Source organism: Myotis nattereri (assembly GCF_964212035.1).
Source record: "Myotis nattereri genome assembly, chromosome: 7".
Classification (NCBI taxonomy): Eukaryota; Metazoa; Chordata; class Mammalia; order Chiroptera; family Vespertilionidae; genus Myotis; species Myotis nattereri.
This window is the reverse complement of record NC_138082.1, coordinates 76,757,825-76,778,350: the sequence shown is the minus strand read 5'-3', so window position 1 is coordinate 76,778,350 and position 20,526 is coordinate 76,757,825. Positions and strand designations below refer to the sequence as shown.

Here is a 20,526-nt window from a genome sequence, read left to right as displayed (position 1 = left end):
CCATGGAATATACAGTCTACTCAAGTGCTCATAAGACACACTCAAAACTAGACCACATATTGAGTCACAAACAAAGTCTCCCCAAATTCAAGAAGATTGAAATCATACCAAGCATCATCTCAGACCACAATAGCATAATATTAGAAATAAACTACAATAAAAACAACCCAAAATACTCAAACACTTGGAAGCTGAATAGCATGTTATTAAATATTGATTGGGTTAACAATGAGATCAAAGAAGAAATTAAAAACATCCTGGAAACTAATGACAATGAAAACATAACAATCCAAAACCTATGGGACACAATGAAAGCAGTCCTGAGAGGGAAGTTTATAGCTCTACAGGCCTATCTCAAAAAACAAGAAAAAATGGTAGTAAATCATCTAACTCTACAACTAAAAGAATTAGAAAGAGAGCAACAAGAAAACCCCAGAGTGAGCAGAAGGAAGGAGATAATAAAGATTAGAGCAGAAATAAATGACATAGAGACCAAAAAAATAATACAGAAAATCAATGAAATCAAGAGCTGGTTCTTTGAAAGGATAAACAAGATTGACAAACCTCTATCCATGCTCACCAAGAAGCAAAGAGAGAGGACCCAAATAAACAAAATCAGAAACGATAGAGGCGAAAAAACAACTGACCCCACAGAAATACAAATGATTGTTTAAAAATACTATGGACAGCTCTACTCCAACAAACTAGACAACCTGGAGGAAATGGACAAATTCCTAGAAAAATACAACATTCCAACACTAAATCAGGAAGAATCTACAAATCTCAATAGGCCAATAACTATGGAAGAAATTGAAGCAGTCATTAAAAAAGTTTCCAGCAAACAAAAGCCCAGGACCAGACGGCTTCACAGGGGAGTTTTACCAAACATTCAAGTAGGAACTAAAACCTATCCTCCTCAGACTACTACAAAAAATCCTAGAGGAAGGAACACTTCCAAGCTCATTCTATGAAGCCAGCATCACACTAATAACAAAACCAGGTAAAGACAACACAATGAAAGAGAATTACAGGCCAATATCCCTCATGAACATAGATGCCAAAATCCTCAACAAAATCTTAGCAAATCGGATCCAGCAGTACATCAGAAAGATCATACACCATGACCAAGTAGGATTTATCCCAGGGATGCAAGGTGGTACAATATCCGTAAATCAATAAACATGATACATCACATAAACAAACCGAAAGAAAAAAACCACATGGTCATATCAATTGATGCAGAAAAAGCAGTTGACAAATTCCAACACCCATTTTTGATAAAAACTCTCAGCAAGGTGGGAATAGAAGGATCATACCGCAACATAATAAAAGCCATATATGACAGGCCCCCAGCCAACATCAGACTCAATGGACAAAAACTAACACCATTTCCCCTAAGGACAGGAACAAGACAGGGATGCCTGCTCTCACCACTCCTGTTCAACATAGTACTGGAAGTATTAGCCATTGCAATTAGACAAGAAGAAGAAATAAAAGGCATCCAAATTGGAAAAGAGGAAGTAAAACTGTCCTTATTTGCAGACGACATGATATTATACATACAAAACCCTAGAGACTCCATCAAAAAACTACTAGACTTAATACACGAATTTGGCAATGTAGCAGGATACAAAATTAACCCCAAGAAATCTGAGGCATTTCTATACACCAATAATGAACTTTCAGAAAGAGAAACTAAAAAAACAACCCCGTTTACCATCGCACCAAAAAAATTAAGCTACCTAGGAATAAACTTAACTAAAGAGGTAAAAGACCTCTACTCAGAAAACTACAGGACATTGAAAAAAGAGATAGAGGAAGACATAAACAGATGGAAGAACATACCGTGTTCATGGATTGGTAGAATCAACATCATTAAAATGTCCATACTACCCTAAGCAATCTATAAATTCAACGCACTTCCCATTAAAATACCAATGGCATACTTCACAGATCTAGAACGAACTCTCCAAAAATTCATCTGGAATAAAAAAAGACCCCGAATAGATGCAGCAATCCTGAGAAAGAACAAAGTAGGTGGGATCTCAATACCAGATATCAAGCTGTATTACAAAGCCACTGTTCTCAAAACTGCCTGGTACTGGCTCAAGAATAGGCATATAGATCAATGGAATAGAATAGAGAGCCCAGAAATCGGCCCGAACCAATATGCTCAATTAATATTTGACAAAGGAGTCAAGAATATACAATGGAGTCAAGACAGTCTCTTCAATAAATGGTGTTGGGAAAATTGGACAGATATATGCAAGAAAATGAAACTAGACCACCAACTTAAACCATACACAAAAATAAACTCAAAATGGATAAAGGACTTAAATGTACAACGGGAAACCATATAAATTCTAGAAGAATCCAAAGGCAATAAAATCTCAGACATACGCCGAAGCAATTTCTTCACTGATACAGCTCCTAGGGCAATGGAAACTAAAGAGAAAATGAACAAATGGGACTACATCAAAATAAAAAGCTTCTGCACAGCAAAAGAAACCATCAACAAAACAACAAGAAAACCCACTGTGTGGGAAAACATATTTGCCAATGTCATATCTGATAAGGGCCTAATCTCCAAAATTTATAGGGAACTCATACAACTTAACAAAAGGAAGATAAACAATCCAATCAAAAAATGGGCAAAGGACCTAAATAGACACCTTTCAAAAGAGGACATTCAGAAAGCCAAGAGACATATGAAAACATGCTCAGAGTCACTAATAATCCGAGAGATGCAAATCAAAACAACAATGAGGTACCATCTCACACCTGTCAGACTGGCTATCATCAACAAATCAACAAACAACAAGTGCTGGAGAGGATGTGGAGAAAAAGGAACACTTGCACTGCTGGTGGGAATGCAGACTGGTGCAGCCACTATGGAAGACAGTATGGAGTTTCCTCAAAAAACTAAAAATGCAACTCCCATTTGACCCTGTGATTTCACTTCTAGGAATATATCCCAAGAAACTAGAAACACCAATCAGAAAGGATATATGCACCCCTATGTTCATAGCAGCACAATTCACCATAGCTAAGATTTGGAAACAGCCTAAGTGCCCATCAGCAGATGAGTAGATTAGAAAACTGTGGTACATATACACAATGGACTACTATGCTGCAGTAAAAAAAAACAAAGGAACTCTTGCCTTTTGCAACAGCATGGATGGAACTGGAGAGCATTATGCTAAGTGAAATAAGCCAGTCAGAGAAAGATAAAGATCACATGACCTCACTCATTTGTGGATTATAGAGAACAACATAGACTGATGAAAAGGGACAGATCCAAAGACTGAGAAACAGCGATCAGGCTATCAATCCCCAGAAGGAAAGTAGGGGAGGGCGGGGGTAAGGGGAAGAGATCAACCGAAGGACTTGTATACATGTATATAAGCCAAACCAATGGACATGGACAACAGGGGGATGGGAGCATGAGTGTGCGGGGGGGGGGGGGGAGGTTGGGGGCTAATGGGGGGGATGAGGACACATTTGTAATACCTTTACTAATAATAATACAAAAAAGAAATATATATATAATGTGTATATATATATATATATATATATACATATATATTAAAAAAAAAAAAGAATAACCAATGGACACAAGACACCGGGGGGGTAGGGGAGGCCAGGGGAATGTCAAGGGGGGGGAAAAAGGAGACATATGTAATACTCTTTGTAATACTTTAAGAAATAATTTAAATAATAAAAAAATTATCCTATCTAATAATAGACAAACATCGTAATTGACCATACCTTCACTGTGCTCCCCATTGGCTAATCAGGGCTATATGGAAATTAACTGCCAACAAAGATGGCAGTTAATTTGCATATGTAGGCGCAATGCTTAGAGGCTAAAGGGGAAGGACAGAAGAAGCCACCTGCCACTGACGGTGATCAGAAACCCAGGCGGCAGGCAGGAGCGGGGGGCAGGGCAAAGGAGGCCCTGGCACCTTTGAAGGGTGCTCGTGATCTACCTGGCGGCCAGGACCTGGTCTCATGGGGTTTGCAGTTTGAAAGGTGCTTGCGATCTACGTGGCGGCCAGGACCCGATCTCAGGGGGTTTTACCCTCGAAGTTTGAAAGGTACTCGTGATCTACGTGGTGGTCAGAACCCGGTCTCATGGGGTTTGCCGTTTGAAAGGTGCGCACGATCTACATGGCGGTCAGTACCTGGTCTCATGGGGTTTTCAGTTTGAAAGGTGCTGCTCGTGATCTACGTGGCAGCCAACACCCGGTCTCATGGGGTTTGCAGTTTGAAAGGTGCTCGCAATCTACGTGGCGGTCAGGACCCAGTCTCATGGGTTTTGCAGTTTGAAAGGTGCTCGCGATCTACGTAGGGGTCAAGGCCACCTCTTCTCTGCCCCGACCGGCTTCTCCGATCACCAGCTGGGGGGCGAGGCAAAGTACCTTCAAACTTCGGGGGTAAAACCCCCTGAGATCGGGTCCTGACCGCCATGTAGATCGCAAGCACCTTTCAAATTGAGCAGGTAAAACTGGTGAGAGACCAGGTCCTAGCCTCTAGGTGCTGCCACGTAGATCTCGGGTGGCCAGCAGCCACCTTTCCTCCCCCCCCCCACCCCCCCGCGGTGATCAGAGAAGTACCTGTATTTTTTTTTCAAAGTACCTGTATTTTTAATAATTTCTTGACATGGTAAAAGAATTTTACATTACAATCCAAGGGTGGTGGGGTGAGGAGAAGGAGCAGCAGAACAATCCAACAAACTAAAAGGGAAACAGAAATGCATGGTGGAGGGGATTTGAAGGGTGGGTAGGGGCATTGCCCAACTAAAATGCAATTGGTTTGTTACTGAGTACTATTCATGGGAAGACAGCATCCTGACTCCTTCTCTATACAGCATATTGGGAGTATAAATGATGCATCCAGGTGGAAATATGATTAGGGGTTGGAAGACAGACAGGGAAAGAAGAAGTCAGAAATAGACACTGAGAGAGTCACTGGCTGGCTGGCTGCAAATACTGAGTCTCCAATAGTGATAGGATAAAAAAGTGGGGGATATCTATGAAAGATTCAAGAGATAGGGGGCAACTCTTCTATGGTTTTGAATTGCCCAGCAGATTTCCACATACACACGTGTACACAGCAATGTTTGCATGCACACACATATACACATAACTGACTGCCTTCCCTGGAAGCACAGAAGAAGAAGAAGCCGCCAGAAGAAGAAGCCGCCCACCTTCGATCCAGGTGCCAGCGCCTGTGGCTGGCTGCAGCCCAGGAGACGGACAAGCCACCCACCCGAGGTCCCAGGCTGCAGCCACCGGGAGAAGGTGCCAGCCCTGTGGTCCAGGGCGCCAGCGCCTGTGGCCAGGGAAATAGGTTCCCTCTTCTCCTACTGCAGTCATTACTTCAATATTCCCTTTCTGAATTTCTCTCCTGTGCTGCAACCCAACTCCACTTTTCATCGGAAGGATACGGAACAGAGAGCAGTGTTAAAAGCTTACATTTTTAAGCCGGTAAGGTTGGTACTTAAACATATAAATGGAAAACTAGAGTCCTTAAGGTAACAAAGGCTACAAAGGACATGGACAGCGCATGACCTATTATATCCAGCAATCCATATGGGGACTGAAAACTTTGCAATGATGACAATTAGTGAAGATATGAATCAACTAAAATAGTTGACAGGGACAATTCTTCCATCTTTGAAAATATCTACATCAAATCTGTTTAAATAGATTTTCATCTACATAATATAACACATTCTGACAAGACCACCACCACCACCACCAATGTGGTCAGTGTTGTGCCGATAAATGTTTAATAACTGAGGGGCCCCCCTCCCCCGCCAAATGCACAAATTTTTGTGCACCAGGTTACTAGTAATACAATGAGCTACCACTTGAAGATGCATTCATTTTGAATGACTAAGATGAAAAAGCTGACAATACCAAGTACTCACAAAGAGATGGAGCATCTAGATCTCTCATACTGTATATTGCTAATGGATGGAAAAAGTTGGGCAGTTTTGTTACAGTTAAACAGACACCTAACATAAAACCTAACAGTAGAATTAAAAATATGTCCACAAAATACTTGTCCAAGAATGTTGAAAACATCTTTGTCCATTAGATTCCTAAACTAGAACCACCCCAAATGTCCATCTGTAAGTGAATGAACAAAATAACTGTCCCATAGTCAGAGATAAAAACATGTATGAATGTCAAAAAATGTTGAGTAAGAGAAGTCAGATACATATAAACCATCAATATTCTGTCTGTCAAGTTCCAAAATAGAAAAAAGTAAGATATGGCACAGTATAGAGTTATAATCCAAAGAATATAATAGGAATCCATGAGTCCATCCGAAGGATAGATGGATGATGGATGGATGGATGGATGGATGGATAAAGATAGGAGTGGGTGAAGGAGAGGTCGACTGTAGGAGCACAGGGAAGGCTATTCATTACAGTAGAATGCCAATGAATAAATCATCATTTTACAACTGTCATAGTAAAAATTAATTTAAACAAGAATCATCTATGAAAAAAAGGGATCATCTCTGAATGCTAAATCCAAGAGGGAAAACTGGATAAGAAGAAGCATATTTGCATGGCTCAGTCTCTCGTGTTAGCTGTTCGTTAAGTAAGCAACAATTTTACCACAGCAAAAGAGTGACTGTATGGTAGAGAAACCATAACACTTGGACAAGTAATCAAAATTAACATTAACAGGAAGAGGCTGACAGATACAGTGTGCCTCAAAAGCAATGTCCTGAGAAGAACAGAACTTAGTTCTCAGTTATGTACTAATCCAGCAAGGCCTGCATAATCTAAATACTATCTTGATAAAACTTAAAAATTTGAGACACATTCTATAAAATAAACTGGAATATATATATATATATACATATATATATATATTAATATTTTTATTGATTTCAGAGAGAAAGGGAGAGGGAGAGAGAGACAGAAACATCAATGATGAGAGAGAATCATCAATCAGCTGCTTACTACACGCCCCACACTGGGGATCCAGACTGCAACCTGGGCATGTGCCCTGACAAAGAATCAAACCATGACCTCCTGGTTCATAGGTTGATGCTCAACCACTTAACCACACTGGCCGGGCAAACTGGCCTATATTCTTTTAAAAAAATGCCAGTGTCATGAAAGGCTAAGGATCTGTCCCTACATTAAAGGAAACAAAGAGATGTCATTAAATATAATAAGTGATCCTGGACTGAATCTTGGGCTAAAAAAATGCTTACAAAAGATATCACTGGTACAATTGACAATATATATGTAGATTAAAGTATTATATAGAAGCTAAATTTCCTGAATTTGATAAGTATGGCTATATTTTATAAAATAACTTTTTCTAAATATTGGAGTTATTTCCAAATAGAAGTGATCGATATCAGATCAGTGGTTGCCTAATTTAGGGGGATGGGGTTGATTAGAAAGAGGCCTATTCTGGATAATGAAAGTGTACTTTATCTTGACTGAGGTGTTTGAAAACACAGGTATATACTTATGTATTAGAATCCATTGAACTGTACACCTAACCCTGTGAATTTCAATAAATTTAATTACACCTAATTTTTTTAAAGCCACTAAGGAAACTTAAAGTTTAGCATGAGGCGAAAATTAATCATCACAATTCATAATCATAAGCCTATCTGAAAATGAATTTGGGGTTTTGAATTTAAACTGCCTATCTGACCTGGGAAACCCTAAACTAGGAACTCACTTTACAAATCCTCCCTAAAACAATTTACCCAACTCTTTAGGTCTCTTCAAGATTCCCAGAGATTAAGATTATCTAATTACTAAAACAAAATTTTTAAAAAATTAGAAAATACATTGGGAAATAAACCATCATCATGAACAACAAAAAGTAAAAATAGCTTCCAAAGGACTTCAGATATATAAAATAAGTATGTTGTAAATATTTATACAAATAAGAAAATTAAAGCATGGCGAGAAACAGGATACTATCAACATAACCAGGTAGACAGGAGCTGGATATTCTAGGACTTAAAAATACACTACATGACATCTAGAACAGAAAATAAAATGTTCCTATTCTCCAATTACAAGAAAGGAAAGGACTGACTGTTCTTTGACATTAGTCAACAAATCCCTAAACTATACTCTGACATTCAGCAAATCCTTAAACTCTCCAGCTTTTTAAAAGTCTCCAGACTTCCCCAAAGCCTGATACAATACCAACTCTTTGCTTTGTTTAAAGAGCCTGTCTAAGACGCCCAGTTCTCTCTTGCTTGACAAGTAATAAATTCAGCTTCTTTGTTTCAGACATATTGAACAGGTTTTGGTTTCAGGTATTGTGAGTGGTGGTCTCTTTCTTAAGAGAATTTAATGGGGGGAGGGGAGGAGGATGGGGATTTAATGGGGGCAGGGATGAGGACACATTTGTAATACCTTAATTAATAAAGAATTTTTTAAAAAGAGAATTTAATAAATTTGTTTAACAGCAAATGATAGGATTGGTAAATAAGAATATGGGTAAACAAAAAATATCCAACTGAGCCTCAAAAATTTTAAAAATTAAAGAATTATGAAAAAGATGGTAAGAGATACTGGGACACCAAGAAAAGGTCTAATATAGTTATAACTGGAGATTAAGGAGTAGAAAAAAATGGGGCAAAATAATATTTGAAGAGACAGCAACTAAGAATTTTCCAGAATTAATGAATGGCATCTACCCACAGATTAAGCTATAAATACAAAGAAAACCACATGTAGGCATATTATAATAAAATTTTTGGATAGCCAAACAAAGAGAAAACCTGAAAAATAAATAAAGAGGGGTTGGGAGGACATATTGTAATAGCATCAAACATATTAAATACCTCAGAATAAATTTAATGATATATGTAAAAGAACTATACACTAAAAACCATAAAACCTTATTTAAATTAAATAAAAGGAGGAATCATTGAGATGAAAATAAATGGAGAGCAATGGAAGAATTCACATTCATGGATTAAAATACTTTTAAAATACTCTATATTATAAATATATCAATTCTTCCCAAACTGAACTATAGATGCAAAACAATCCCATGCACAATCCCAGCAACTTTTTGTGTGAAAATTGATAATGATTTCTATAATTTACAGGCAATGCAAAGAGCCAACTTCTAGCCTCAAGAACTCTGAGACAATAAATTTCTGTGGCTTAAGCCACCTAGTTGAGGTACTTCATTAAGACAGACCTGGCAAACTAATACAGACAGTAGCTGCTTAGTGGAATATATGCACATTTTTTTACCCAACAATTTCTCTTCTTGGTATATACACAAGAGAAATGTATCCATATTTAACAAAAGATTTATATAAGAATGTTCATAGCATTGCTTTTCTAAGAGTCCCACACTAGAAACAACCTAAATGCTCACCAACAGTAGAATCAATAAATAAATCATGGTATATTTACACAGTGGAATTTTATATGGCAATGGGGATAAACCAAGTATAAACACATGCAACAATATAAAAGGATCTCACAATGATGTTGAGTGAAAGAAGCCAGACACAAAAAAGCATATACCTGGATGATTACAATTATATAGTTGAACACGTAAAAGTAATTTATAGTGTTAGAGGTCAGGACTGTGGTGGCCCTTGGAGAGGAGGGAGGTAATGGTGATTGGGAGGGGCAAGAGGAAGATTTCGGGGATGCTGGTAATGTAATTCCCTTTCTGGATCTTGGTGATGGCTGTACTGTGAAAATTCTTCAAGTTGTACACTAATGATCTGCACACTTTTCTCAGTTTTTTACAAGCTGAGTAGGTAAGTTAAACAGCAAATTAGAACAACTGAATAATGAACAATAAGGGAGATCTTTAAAAACAGATACAATGTAGCACAGACAGAAAATATAAGAAAGATTAATAAAAGTATACAATAGAGTAAAAAGGTCAGATATAAATCTAATTGAAATTGCAGAAGATAATAAAAAGAATGGATAAGAATCAATATTTGAAGAGATAATAGCTGAGAATTTTCGAGAATTAACATGATACAAATCCAAGATTAAAATGCACTATAATTCGCCTAGCCGGTTTGGCTCAGTAAATAGAGCATTAGCCTGCAGACTGAACAGTCCAGAGTTCGATTTCAGTCAAGGGCACATGCCCAGGTTCCGGGCTCAGTCCCCAGTGAGGGGCGTGCAGGAGGCAGCCAATCAATGATTCTCTCTCCCCACTGATGTTTCTATCTCTCTCTCCCTTCCTCTCTGAAATCAATATATATATATATATATATATATATATATATATATATATATATATATATATATATTTTAAATGCACTATAACTCCAGGAAGGATTATTAAAAAAAAAATACTGAGTAAATTATTGTAAAACTACAGAACTCCAAAGACAAAGTTAAAATCTTAAAATCAGATACAGATAAAAACAAATGATTTACAAAGGAATGAAAATTAGACTGATTCTTTTGTGTGTGTGTGTGTGATGGTGTGTGGTGGGGCAGGGGATTGTTTTGGTTTGGTTTGGTTTGGAAATTTTTCAAACTCGCAGAAAAGCCAAACAATAATAAAATGAAACATACTTATACCACTTACCAGATTAACTCTGTTAACATTTTGGCTGACACACTCAAAGTTTTTCGAAACAGACACATGTCTTTCCCTTTCGGAAAAATGTAGAAAGTAGGCTGCAAATACAAGGATTCTTCACGCCAAAATTCTTTTTTTTTTTAAAAAAAAATATATATTTTATTGATTTTTTACAGAGAGGAAGGGAGAGAGATAGAAAGTTAGAAACATCGACGAAAGAGAAACATCGATCAGCTGCCTCCTGCACGCCCCTCACTGGGGATGTGCCCGCAACCCAGGTACATGCCCTTGACCGGAATCGAACCTGGGACCTTTCAGTCCGCAGGCCGACGCTCTATCCACTGAGCCAAACCGGTTTCGGCCCCAAAATTCTTTATCATCCCAGGAACAAGAACATTCTATTCAACTACAACACCATTACCTCATCTAAGATAATCAACATTAATTCAATAACATCACTCTAATAGAGTCCAGATAAAAGTTTCTCAGTTATCTAAAAAATGTCCTCTAAAGTTTACTGTTGTACTTATTCAGGACCTAATCAAAATGTATGTTTTACTTTCAGATATTGTAGCTCTTAATTATCTCTCAGTTTAGAACATTCTCACTCATGACACTGAATCATCTGAAGAGTTCAGGTCAGTTGTCCTGAAAAAATGTCCCACATTCTGAACTGGTTTTACTGCCTCCTTATGATCATAAGGTCAAGTATTTCCAGGAAGAACACCACTAAGGAATGCTATACACCTTCCGTGCACCACATTATGCCTGTCTAACATTATCCATTTTGTAATTTTTTCCCTTTGTAATTCATAAGTCACCTATGGGTAAGATTTTGAGACTTGGGAGCATACTTTTAATGGCAACGGTGAAAACCAGAAAACTGCAGACTACAACTTTCAAAGTGCTAAAAAATTACTATCAATGTAGAATTACATGCCAACCAAAGTATCATTCACAAATGAAGGCAAAATAAGACATATCTCAAAAGACTATGTATACAACACACACACACACACACACACACACACACACACACTCACACACAGCTTTGTACAGAGCTTTGAGTTTTATAAAACTTGCCAGGGATTTAACATTTGTAGCATGTCTTGAAAAAAGTACCTTACCTGCCATCTCTTTTAAGGGCAAAAGTGATGCCTTCTTTCTGAAAAGGAAGCAGCTTTGCTCTTAGTTTATCAGGCAAAAAATCCAGCTGTTCATAAGATTCACTTGTCAAACAAGAAATCTGAGATGTAAGAGGCTTTTTTATGTTATGAACTCTGGGCATGATGATCCTAAAATCAAAGAAAAAAACAAAAGGGAAGGGGTTAGGGAAATAAATATTAACTAAGTGTATTACAGAGTTAAACATAAATAATAATGTAAGCATACTTATCAGTAGCCGTGATAAACTATCTACATATATATAAAACAAATCACGTTCCCAGAGTTAGCTATTAAGAAAATTCAAACCACTAAGTTCAAAAGCAACTACTTATTTCCTATCTAAAAACTCAGCATCCGGAGAAACCCAGATGGCGGCATAGGTAAACACCAGAATTTGCTGCCTCGCACAACCACTTCAAAAATACAACTAAAAGACAAAACGGACAACATCTAGAACCACAGGAAGGCTGGCAGAATGGAAATTCTACAACTAGAAGGAAAGAGCAAAGCACACTGAGACTCAGAGGAGGTGTGGAAGTAAAGTGCAGAGGTACGGAGGCGCACATGGAAAGGGCTGGCAACTGAGTACACGGTTGTCTTTTTCAATTGGGAGGGAGACTCAAGCTCCCGACTGCTCTGAACTCCAGTTACGGGCGAGTCTTTAGGTACCCAGACTAATATGGGAAGAAACTGGACTGTCTGGCATCAGGTGGAACACAAGGGCGGCTTTCTCTCAGAGGTGCTTGCAGTGATTACCGGGACACTGAGACTCAGGGCCTTTTAGGGTAGGACTGAGGAGCAGCCATAGTCGCTGGCTCCACCCTTTTGATCCCCGGAGAACCCAGCCACCCGAGCTGTGTGCAGAGGCTTTTGCATATGAAAGGCCGGGCCCTTTGCAATCTGAAAATTACCTAACAAACTGCAGCTGGGTAAGAGAGATCAAGAACTTCCAAAAGAAGGCCCAAGGCTCCACAGCAGCTTGCATTGCTTCACAGCTGGGCCTCATCTGGGCACCTCCAAACCCCAAACAAAGAAGAGGAATCTGCAGATCTCTCCATAGCTCCTGATGAGTAGCCTCAGGCAGAGGCTAAATTAGCACCTCCTTAGAGATCCAAGAGCAAGTGTACCCAGTGGCCAGAGTGGGACCATCCAGATTACAACTCCTCAGATCCATAAGGGACACACTCAAGGGGCAGACTCAGTGAGCACCAAAGCCCCACTGAAGCAAGTCTTTCCCCAGAAGGGTGTCTCCAGAACAAAAGTTCTCCCACCATAGACACAGCTGATTTTCCCAGCCAATTGGCCTGGAGGTCAATTCCTCCCAGTGATACCTACAACAATCAAGGCTTAACTACAACAGGACTGTGCACACAGCCCACAAGGGGGTGCACCAAGAGTGTCCACCTCAGGTAATTGGGGAGGCTGAGACACTGGGCCCGATAGGACACCTAGCACAGAAAGCCACTCTATTAACACAGGAAAGCATAAAAAATGTGGAGACAAAGAAACAGGTCACAAATGACAGAAATGGAGGAAAGCAAACTACTGGATAAAGAGTTCAAAAGCACACTCCTAAGGTTTTTCAAGAATTTTCTAGAAACTGCCGATAAACTTAGTGAGACCCTCAAGAAATCTAGTGAGACCCTCGAAGTTATGAAAAAGGACCAACTAGAAATTAAGCACACACTGACTGAAATAAGAATATTATACTGAGTTCCAACAGCAGACTAGAGGATCACAAGAATCAAGTCAAAGATTTGAAATACGAAGAAGCAAAAAACACCCAACCGGAAAAGCAAAATGAAAAAGAATCCAAAATTACGAAGATAGTGTAAGGAGCCTCTGGGACAACTTCAAGTGTACCAACATCCGAATTATAGGGGTGCCAGAAGAAGAGAGAGAGCAAGATATTGAAAACCTATTTGAAGAAATAATGACAGAAAACTTCCCCTACATGCTGAAAAAAATAGACTTACAAGTCCAGGAAGCACAGAGAACCCCAAACAAAAGGAATCCAAAGAGGACCACACCAAGACACATCATAATTAAAATGCCAAGGGCAAAAGACAAAGAAAGAATCTTAAAAGCAGCAAGAGAAAAACAGTCAGTTACCTACAAGGGAGTACCCATACGACTGTCACCTGATTTCTCAACAGAAACTATGCAGGCCAGAAGGGAATGGCAAGAAATATTCAAAGTGATGAATAGCAAGAACCTAAAACCAAGATTACTTTATCCAGCAAAGCTATCATTCACAATTGAAGGTCAGATAAAGAGCTTCACAGATAAGAAAAAGCTAAAGGAGTTCATCACCACCAAACCAGTATTATATAAAATGCTGAAAGGTATCCTTTAAGAAGAGGAGGAAGAAGAAAAAGGTAAAATACAAATTATGAACAACCAATACACATCTATCAACAAGTATATCTAAAAGTCAAGTGAATAAATAATCTGATGAACAGAATAAACTGGTGAATATAATAGAATCAGGGGCATAGAAAAGGAGTAGACTGACTATTCTCGGGAGGGGATGGGGTGTGGGGGATGCGGGACTGGACAAAAATCGTACACCTATGGATGAGGACAGTGTGCAGAGGGTAAGGGCAGAGGGTGGGGTGGGAACCGGGTGGGGGAGCTATGGGGGGATAAAGAGGAACAACAGGAATAATCTGAACAATAAAGATTTAATTAAAAAATAAAATTAATAAAAATAAATAAAAACTCAGCATCTCTGGGCTGGCTTGGCTCAGTGGTTAAATGTGAACCTGTGAACCAGGAGGTCATATTTCGATTCCCAGTCAGGTAACATGCCCGGGTTGTGGGCTGGATCCCCAGTCTAGGGCATGCAGGAGGCAGCCGATCAATGATTCCCTCTCATCATTGATGTTTCTACCTCTCTCTCCCTCTCTGAAATCAATAAAAATATATTTAAAAAATAAATAAAAATAAAAACTCAGCATCCTCTATTTTACTTGTATTTCTAATTGAGCCATAATATAGCCATAACCCTGTTTTAAGCAATAATATATTACTGAAAAGTTATAAGTCAACTACATTTTTACCAACTGAATAATTCTATATATATAAAACCCTAATATGCAAATAGAACAAATGGCGGAACAACCGAACAACTGGTCGCTATGACATGTGCTAGCTAACCACCAAGGGGCGTGTGGGGGACATGGCGGGCATCGGCCCCAGCAGGATGGTGGAGCAGATAAGCGGAGGTGCCAAACCAAGGTGGGGCACTGGGCGCTGTCATCGGGGCGAGCCTCTGGTGGTTCCTGAAAATTCTTTGCTCCTGCGTGCTGCTGTCCCACCCGGGGCTTGCACCTGCTGCCTGCACTGGCCCCGCTGACACCTGCTGTCCGCACCAAAGCCGCCTCTCGCACTCACTCCCAGCACCCGGCCCCGGTCCCCATCGTCAGCACCATCAGCGGGTGCAAGTGGCAGCTACCTGCCCTGATCGCCCCTGAGGGCTTCTCCACCTCCCCCTGCTCCTGAGGGGTGATTGTGGCAGCAGCAGCCGCTCACACCCGCTGACAGTGCCAGTCCCGCTGGCAACAGCTGCCGGCGCTGGCCCCAATCGCTCAGTGACATCAGTGGATGCGAGCGGGACCAATGCTGTCGTCGCGTGGGAGCGGTGGCAGCTGCAGCGTGGCTGCTGGCAAACAGGGGACCAGGAGCCGCGGTGGGAGGGGCTGGGCAGGGGCGCAGAGGATGGTCCAAGACCCGCCCCTGTGCCCATCGCAGCCTCTCGGCCCACAGTTCTTTTCAAGGTGCACGAATTCAGGCAGGTGAAACTGGGGCCCTAGTTTTAAAATAAAGGATAAATTTGCTATAGAAAAATGAATCCTCTCATAATTTATAGATGTACATTTTTATATCACACCATATTTTCTAAGAACGGGATAAAACTGCATTTAAAAAATAAAATAGCTCGGCTAGTGTGGCTCAGTGGTTGAAATGGTTTGATTCCTAGTCAGGGCATATACCTGAGTCATGGGTTCGATCCCCAGTAGGGGGCATGCAGGAGGCAGCCAATCAATGATTCTCTGTCATCATTGATGTTTCTATCCCACTCTCTCTCTTCCTTCCACTCTCTGAAATCAATAAAAACATATTTTAAAAAAGAAGAAGAGTACTCCAGGCAGACAGCATCAGCAAAGGCCCTGAGTTTAAAAGGGCTTGATGTTTTCTAGCAGCAGAAAGGAAGCCAATGTGGCTGAACCAAGAGAAAGAATGGTATGAGATGACGCTATTGAGATAAGCAAGAGCCAAATCATAGACGGTCTTGATTACGACTTTGGCTTCTATTTTAAGAATGAAGGGATGCCAATGGAGCTCTGCTGTCCAATACACTATTAGCCAGGCTATCTGAGTTTATTTAAAATTAAAAATTCAGCTCTTCAGTTGCATCAACCATGTTTCAAGTGCTCAATGTCCACATATGGCTATTGGCTATCATATTGAACCTTGCATATATAAAACATTTCTATCTACACTGAAAGTTATACTGGGCAGCACTTACTGGTGAATTTTAAGCTGCAGAGTGACAAAATATGACTTACATTTCAAAAGCTATTCGTGAAGGACAAAGCTATCAGTAGAAAGGCAGGGGATAACTGTTCCTAAAGGACATGCCAAGTCCACAAAGCCACCACTGCCCCAAGTAGCTAACTGGATTTAGAAGTGATTTATGACTCACACCTATATGATAAGGTCCTCATACGTCAACCCAATGAGTGGGCATCCCTAGCACCATCTCAACAACAAAAACAAAACTCTGAGTAAAGAATAGAGAATGGTTCAAAAAGGGAAAAGCATAAAAGCAAGGAGCTTTATCAGGCTGCAATAGACAAAGCAAGAATCATCTGGAACTGAAATGTGGATGGTCACATACATGTACACACTGAAGAGGAAGAGAGAGGAATGGGATGGATTGGTTAAAAGGCACCAAGGAGCCTCAGATAAAATGATTGGATGGTAGAGCAAAAAATGATGAAAGAAAATACCACATCCAACGTCACAAGAACAATATAATAGTTAATGACAATGGAAGCTACAAAACCCAGGCAATATCAGGTCTTTGGATCATTAGCTTCTCTGCAAGGGGATCATTTGTTCCTCTAGCTTTAAAATGTTTTGTATAGTACTAGAGGCCTTATGAATGAAATTCATGCAAGAGTAGGCCTTCCTTCCCCCGGCTCCTTCCCCCTGCTTCCCTCTGGAACCCGGAACCTCGGCTTCTCTCCAGCCATGAGCAGGCACCTGGGATCCGGGCTTCCCTCGCAGCCCCGGCTTCATCCGGAAGGCTGTCAGGAAGGACTTCCAGTCTAATTAGCATATTACACTTTTATTATTATATTTTATATAGTATTACTATTTTACCCTATTAATTCTTATGTCCTCCATAATGAAATCTAATAATGGGTGTTTTAATGAGGGTGTCTATCTTACCCATATCGTTAGTAGTAAAAGATGATCCAAAAGTTTTTCTTAGATTATATATAGGGATGACTATAGCAATTAAGTTATTATGGAAATCTCAAGTATCATGTGGAAAGACAAAATATTGTAACCATACACCAGATGACCAGGGTTTACACTCATTGGTCCTGCTCACTCCTTCTGTATTTATTAAGCACATCACTAAATTCTCTAGGATTATAAACTCTATATTTATAATTTAGGTCAAGAAACTTTGAAAGAAAAGATAAATGGGAAGCAAAAAGCACAAAATAAAAATAATAATTCTGGTGATAGAGAGTTATTCACATATGAAGGTAAAAATCCCTTCTCAAAGAAACCTAGTGGCAAGATAAAACTGAAGAGACACTTGAAAGAGCCCAGTGTTAAGTTATAGATAAATAACATTGAGAAAAGTAGAAGAGCCTGGAAGTAACAAAATTCTTTGAAAACGTACTTTTTTAAATAACATCTATTGTTTTGTAGTTTCTTTTATTTTTATTGAGATACTGGAGTTATATTGGTTTAAAAATATGCTTTAAGGATACAAGTCTATAATACATCATCTCTATTGTGTTCACCACTGCCAGTGCAGTCTCTTTCCACCACTATTTATATCAGTGTGTTGGTGACAGCACTGGAAAATACTGCCCATGATTACATGGGGTAAGACCCAGAGGCAGGGCCCACTGGGCATAAGGAAGGCTGAGAAGGCTAAGTCACAGCCAAGCGCTAATGTAACTGCTAAGTAAATACATGTTGCTCTGAAGGGATGAGGCATATTCTGTGGTGGGTGGGATGTAGAATGGACTCTACAGAGTTCAAACCCTGTTTAGAGCCCAACCGTTTCCAGAAGATCTAGATGGGGGCCTAGAACAGACCCTGGAAAATGAGACCTTCTAGCTTGACAAGAACAGGATTCATGACAAGGGCCAGAGGCTCCCACTTTCCCCAAGCCTCTGGGGACATGATAAGGAAAAGCATAGCCAAAGAGAAACTGGCTTGTTGTAAAAATGTATGAGACTATTCCCCATAGTGGGGGATACTCGATAAATGACAGAGTTGTATGGAATTTTCAAATCCACACATACTAGTATACATGAACACATACCTCACATATAACATGTTTATACATTAGTTAAATAGAACTGCCAATAGCATATACTACATAAAAATACCACTTTCTGTGAGACAGGCATGGTTCTAAGCCTACTTTTCTCAGGTAATGCTTAGCCTCACCACTGGGGAGAATTAGTAATGTGGTTATCCTAGACATATAAAATCATTTCCTTTGTTTCATTCAGTCGCCTATCCTCTCGTTTTGATATGAAGTAAACAATAAAAAATTCAAGTTCATGGTAGTGTTTCCATTGGCTACAGGGATCACTCTGGCCAGTGGGTGTGGCAGCCTTGTAGTTCTGTGAATACTGGTTGGGTGGCTGGGGTGCACTGATGTCATGCACAGGTCATAGAACACCACTGAAACCATGGTGATGACGTGCATCATAACTGCCCTGGTGGTGTCCTAAGGACTGGTCAGAGTAGTGATTTGGTGAGAGGAGAGGTCTCTCAAGTGTCTTATTATTGGTAGTAATTTGTTTATATTAATTTTACTTGTTAATTTTATTCTTTGTCATCACCAACTGACACTCTCCCCCAAACTCTGAGAGCAGAGCTTGGGGGAGAACCCCATTTGGGGGAGAACCCCAAACTCTGTTGGGGGAGAAAGGTATCTGATTTCAGTGACTCTTTAAAGAGTTCAACCATGAAGCATAAAAAGAAACAGAAACATCTGGAAGGCAGGCATTTCATCAAAACTGCGAGGATGTCTAGAGGTATGTGTTATGCACATTCTCGGGGCATATGGTAACCAGGTGCTGTTTTCTAAAGAAAGACATAGAGAATTCCTAGTTTTGATGGTGGAGAGGGAGAGTGAGAGGATGAGGAAAGAAGAGGGAGGATGGGAGAGAGGAGAGAGGAAAGGGAGCGAGTTGTAGGTGGGAGAGAGAAGAGAGAGAATGAAGAGAAGGGGATAAAGAAGATAAACCAGGGGAAGGGAGAGGGCGGTGGGAGGGAGGGAGAGAGACCTTGAGAGACTGAGATGGATGTGTGCCTGCTGAATTTTTTAGGGCCCAGGGAGTCTGAGAGTAAACTTAGATGTCCAGGGCCTCGTCACTGTGGTTTAGGACCTGTGCTACCTGCAGCATGTCACTCTGGGTTGTTCTGTTAGAGACATAGTGGTTGATTAGTATAATATTTCTTAGGAAATGTACTTCCCTGTATTTGATTTCTGCCTAAGGGCATTGGTAAAGTAAATGTTGTTGTTACTAGTTTTTTAATAGTATATGCTCCTCTTAATCAAGAAGAAAGTCTGGCTCCTAGAGGTGAGCAATAAATTGGGGGTGGAGGGAGAAGGACTTTGAACACTGAAACTTATTGTGCAAGGATGAGTGTTTAATGTCAGATAGAATTTATTTACTCAGGGGTAAAAATGAATTGTTATGTTTTAGATTATGAAGATGTAAATGTGGGCCTACTATGTGAAATGTAAGAAAAAATGGGTTACACATACAAACACACACACAGACACACACACACACACACACTCACAAAACAAAACAAAAAAACAACCATTAACAATGATGGTTAAATTAAGGACAAAGTTTGGCTCTTTCTGAAAACTGGAAAACTGGAATACTTTGGTTACTATGGAGATTAAAAGTAAACAAGCAACCAGTATATGAAAGAACTGTTGGTCAGGGGTGGGAGGGAGACAGATTGGAGCCAACCCCAAAGTTCTAATGGTAGCTCACATTCCTCAAGGGAACTGGTATTTCCAACTTGTTTGGGATTTCTGCGTCTTCCAGGGGACCTTTGGCAACATCATATTTTAACTTTATTTTTATCATTGGTACTATTACAAGTGTTGTCATTGACCAACCGCCTTAAGTCTGGCCCACCTCCCCCGCACCCACTCCCCCTTTCCTGTGGCCATCACAACACTGTTGTCTGTGTCTATCAATTATGCATATGTGCTCTTTGGCTAATCCCTTTACCTTCTCTCATCCCATCTCCTTTCCTCCTCTGTGAGAGGGGTCAGTCTATTCTATGTGTCCATACCTCTGTTTCTATTTTGTTTGTGAAATTGGTATCCCTGCTTTTAAATTTTAGGTAAACAGAAATGGAAAATACATACTTTGTGTCTGGTTCCTTTCTCTCTTCGTTATATTTGTGATATTCATTCATGTAGCATTTGACTTTAGCTTTTTCATTCTTGGTATCTGTATGGCATTGCATGAATATAATTTCTCCA

The 20,526-nt window shown here is 39.9% G+C and overlaps 1 protein-coding gene across 1 annotated transcript in view; it reads right to left on the bottom strand.

Moving 5' to 3' along the window:
• ZRANB3 (zinc finger RANBP2-type containing 3) overlaps positions 1 to 20,526 on the bottom strand; it is a 235,950-nt gene that overhangs the window by 178,935 nt on the left and 36,489 nt on the right. Inside the window, exon 2 of the mRNA XM_081096348.1 lies at positions 11,705 to 11,872. Within this exon, the coding sequence (XP_080952474.1) occupies positions 11,705 to 11,865 (161 nt within the window). The 5' untranslated portion in view covers positions 11,866 to 11,872. The remainder of the gene's footprint in view (positions 1 to 11,704; positions 11,873 to 20,526) is intronic.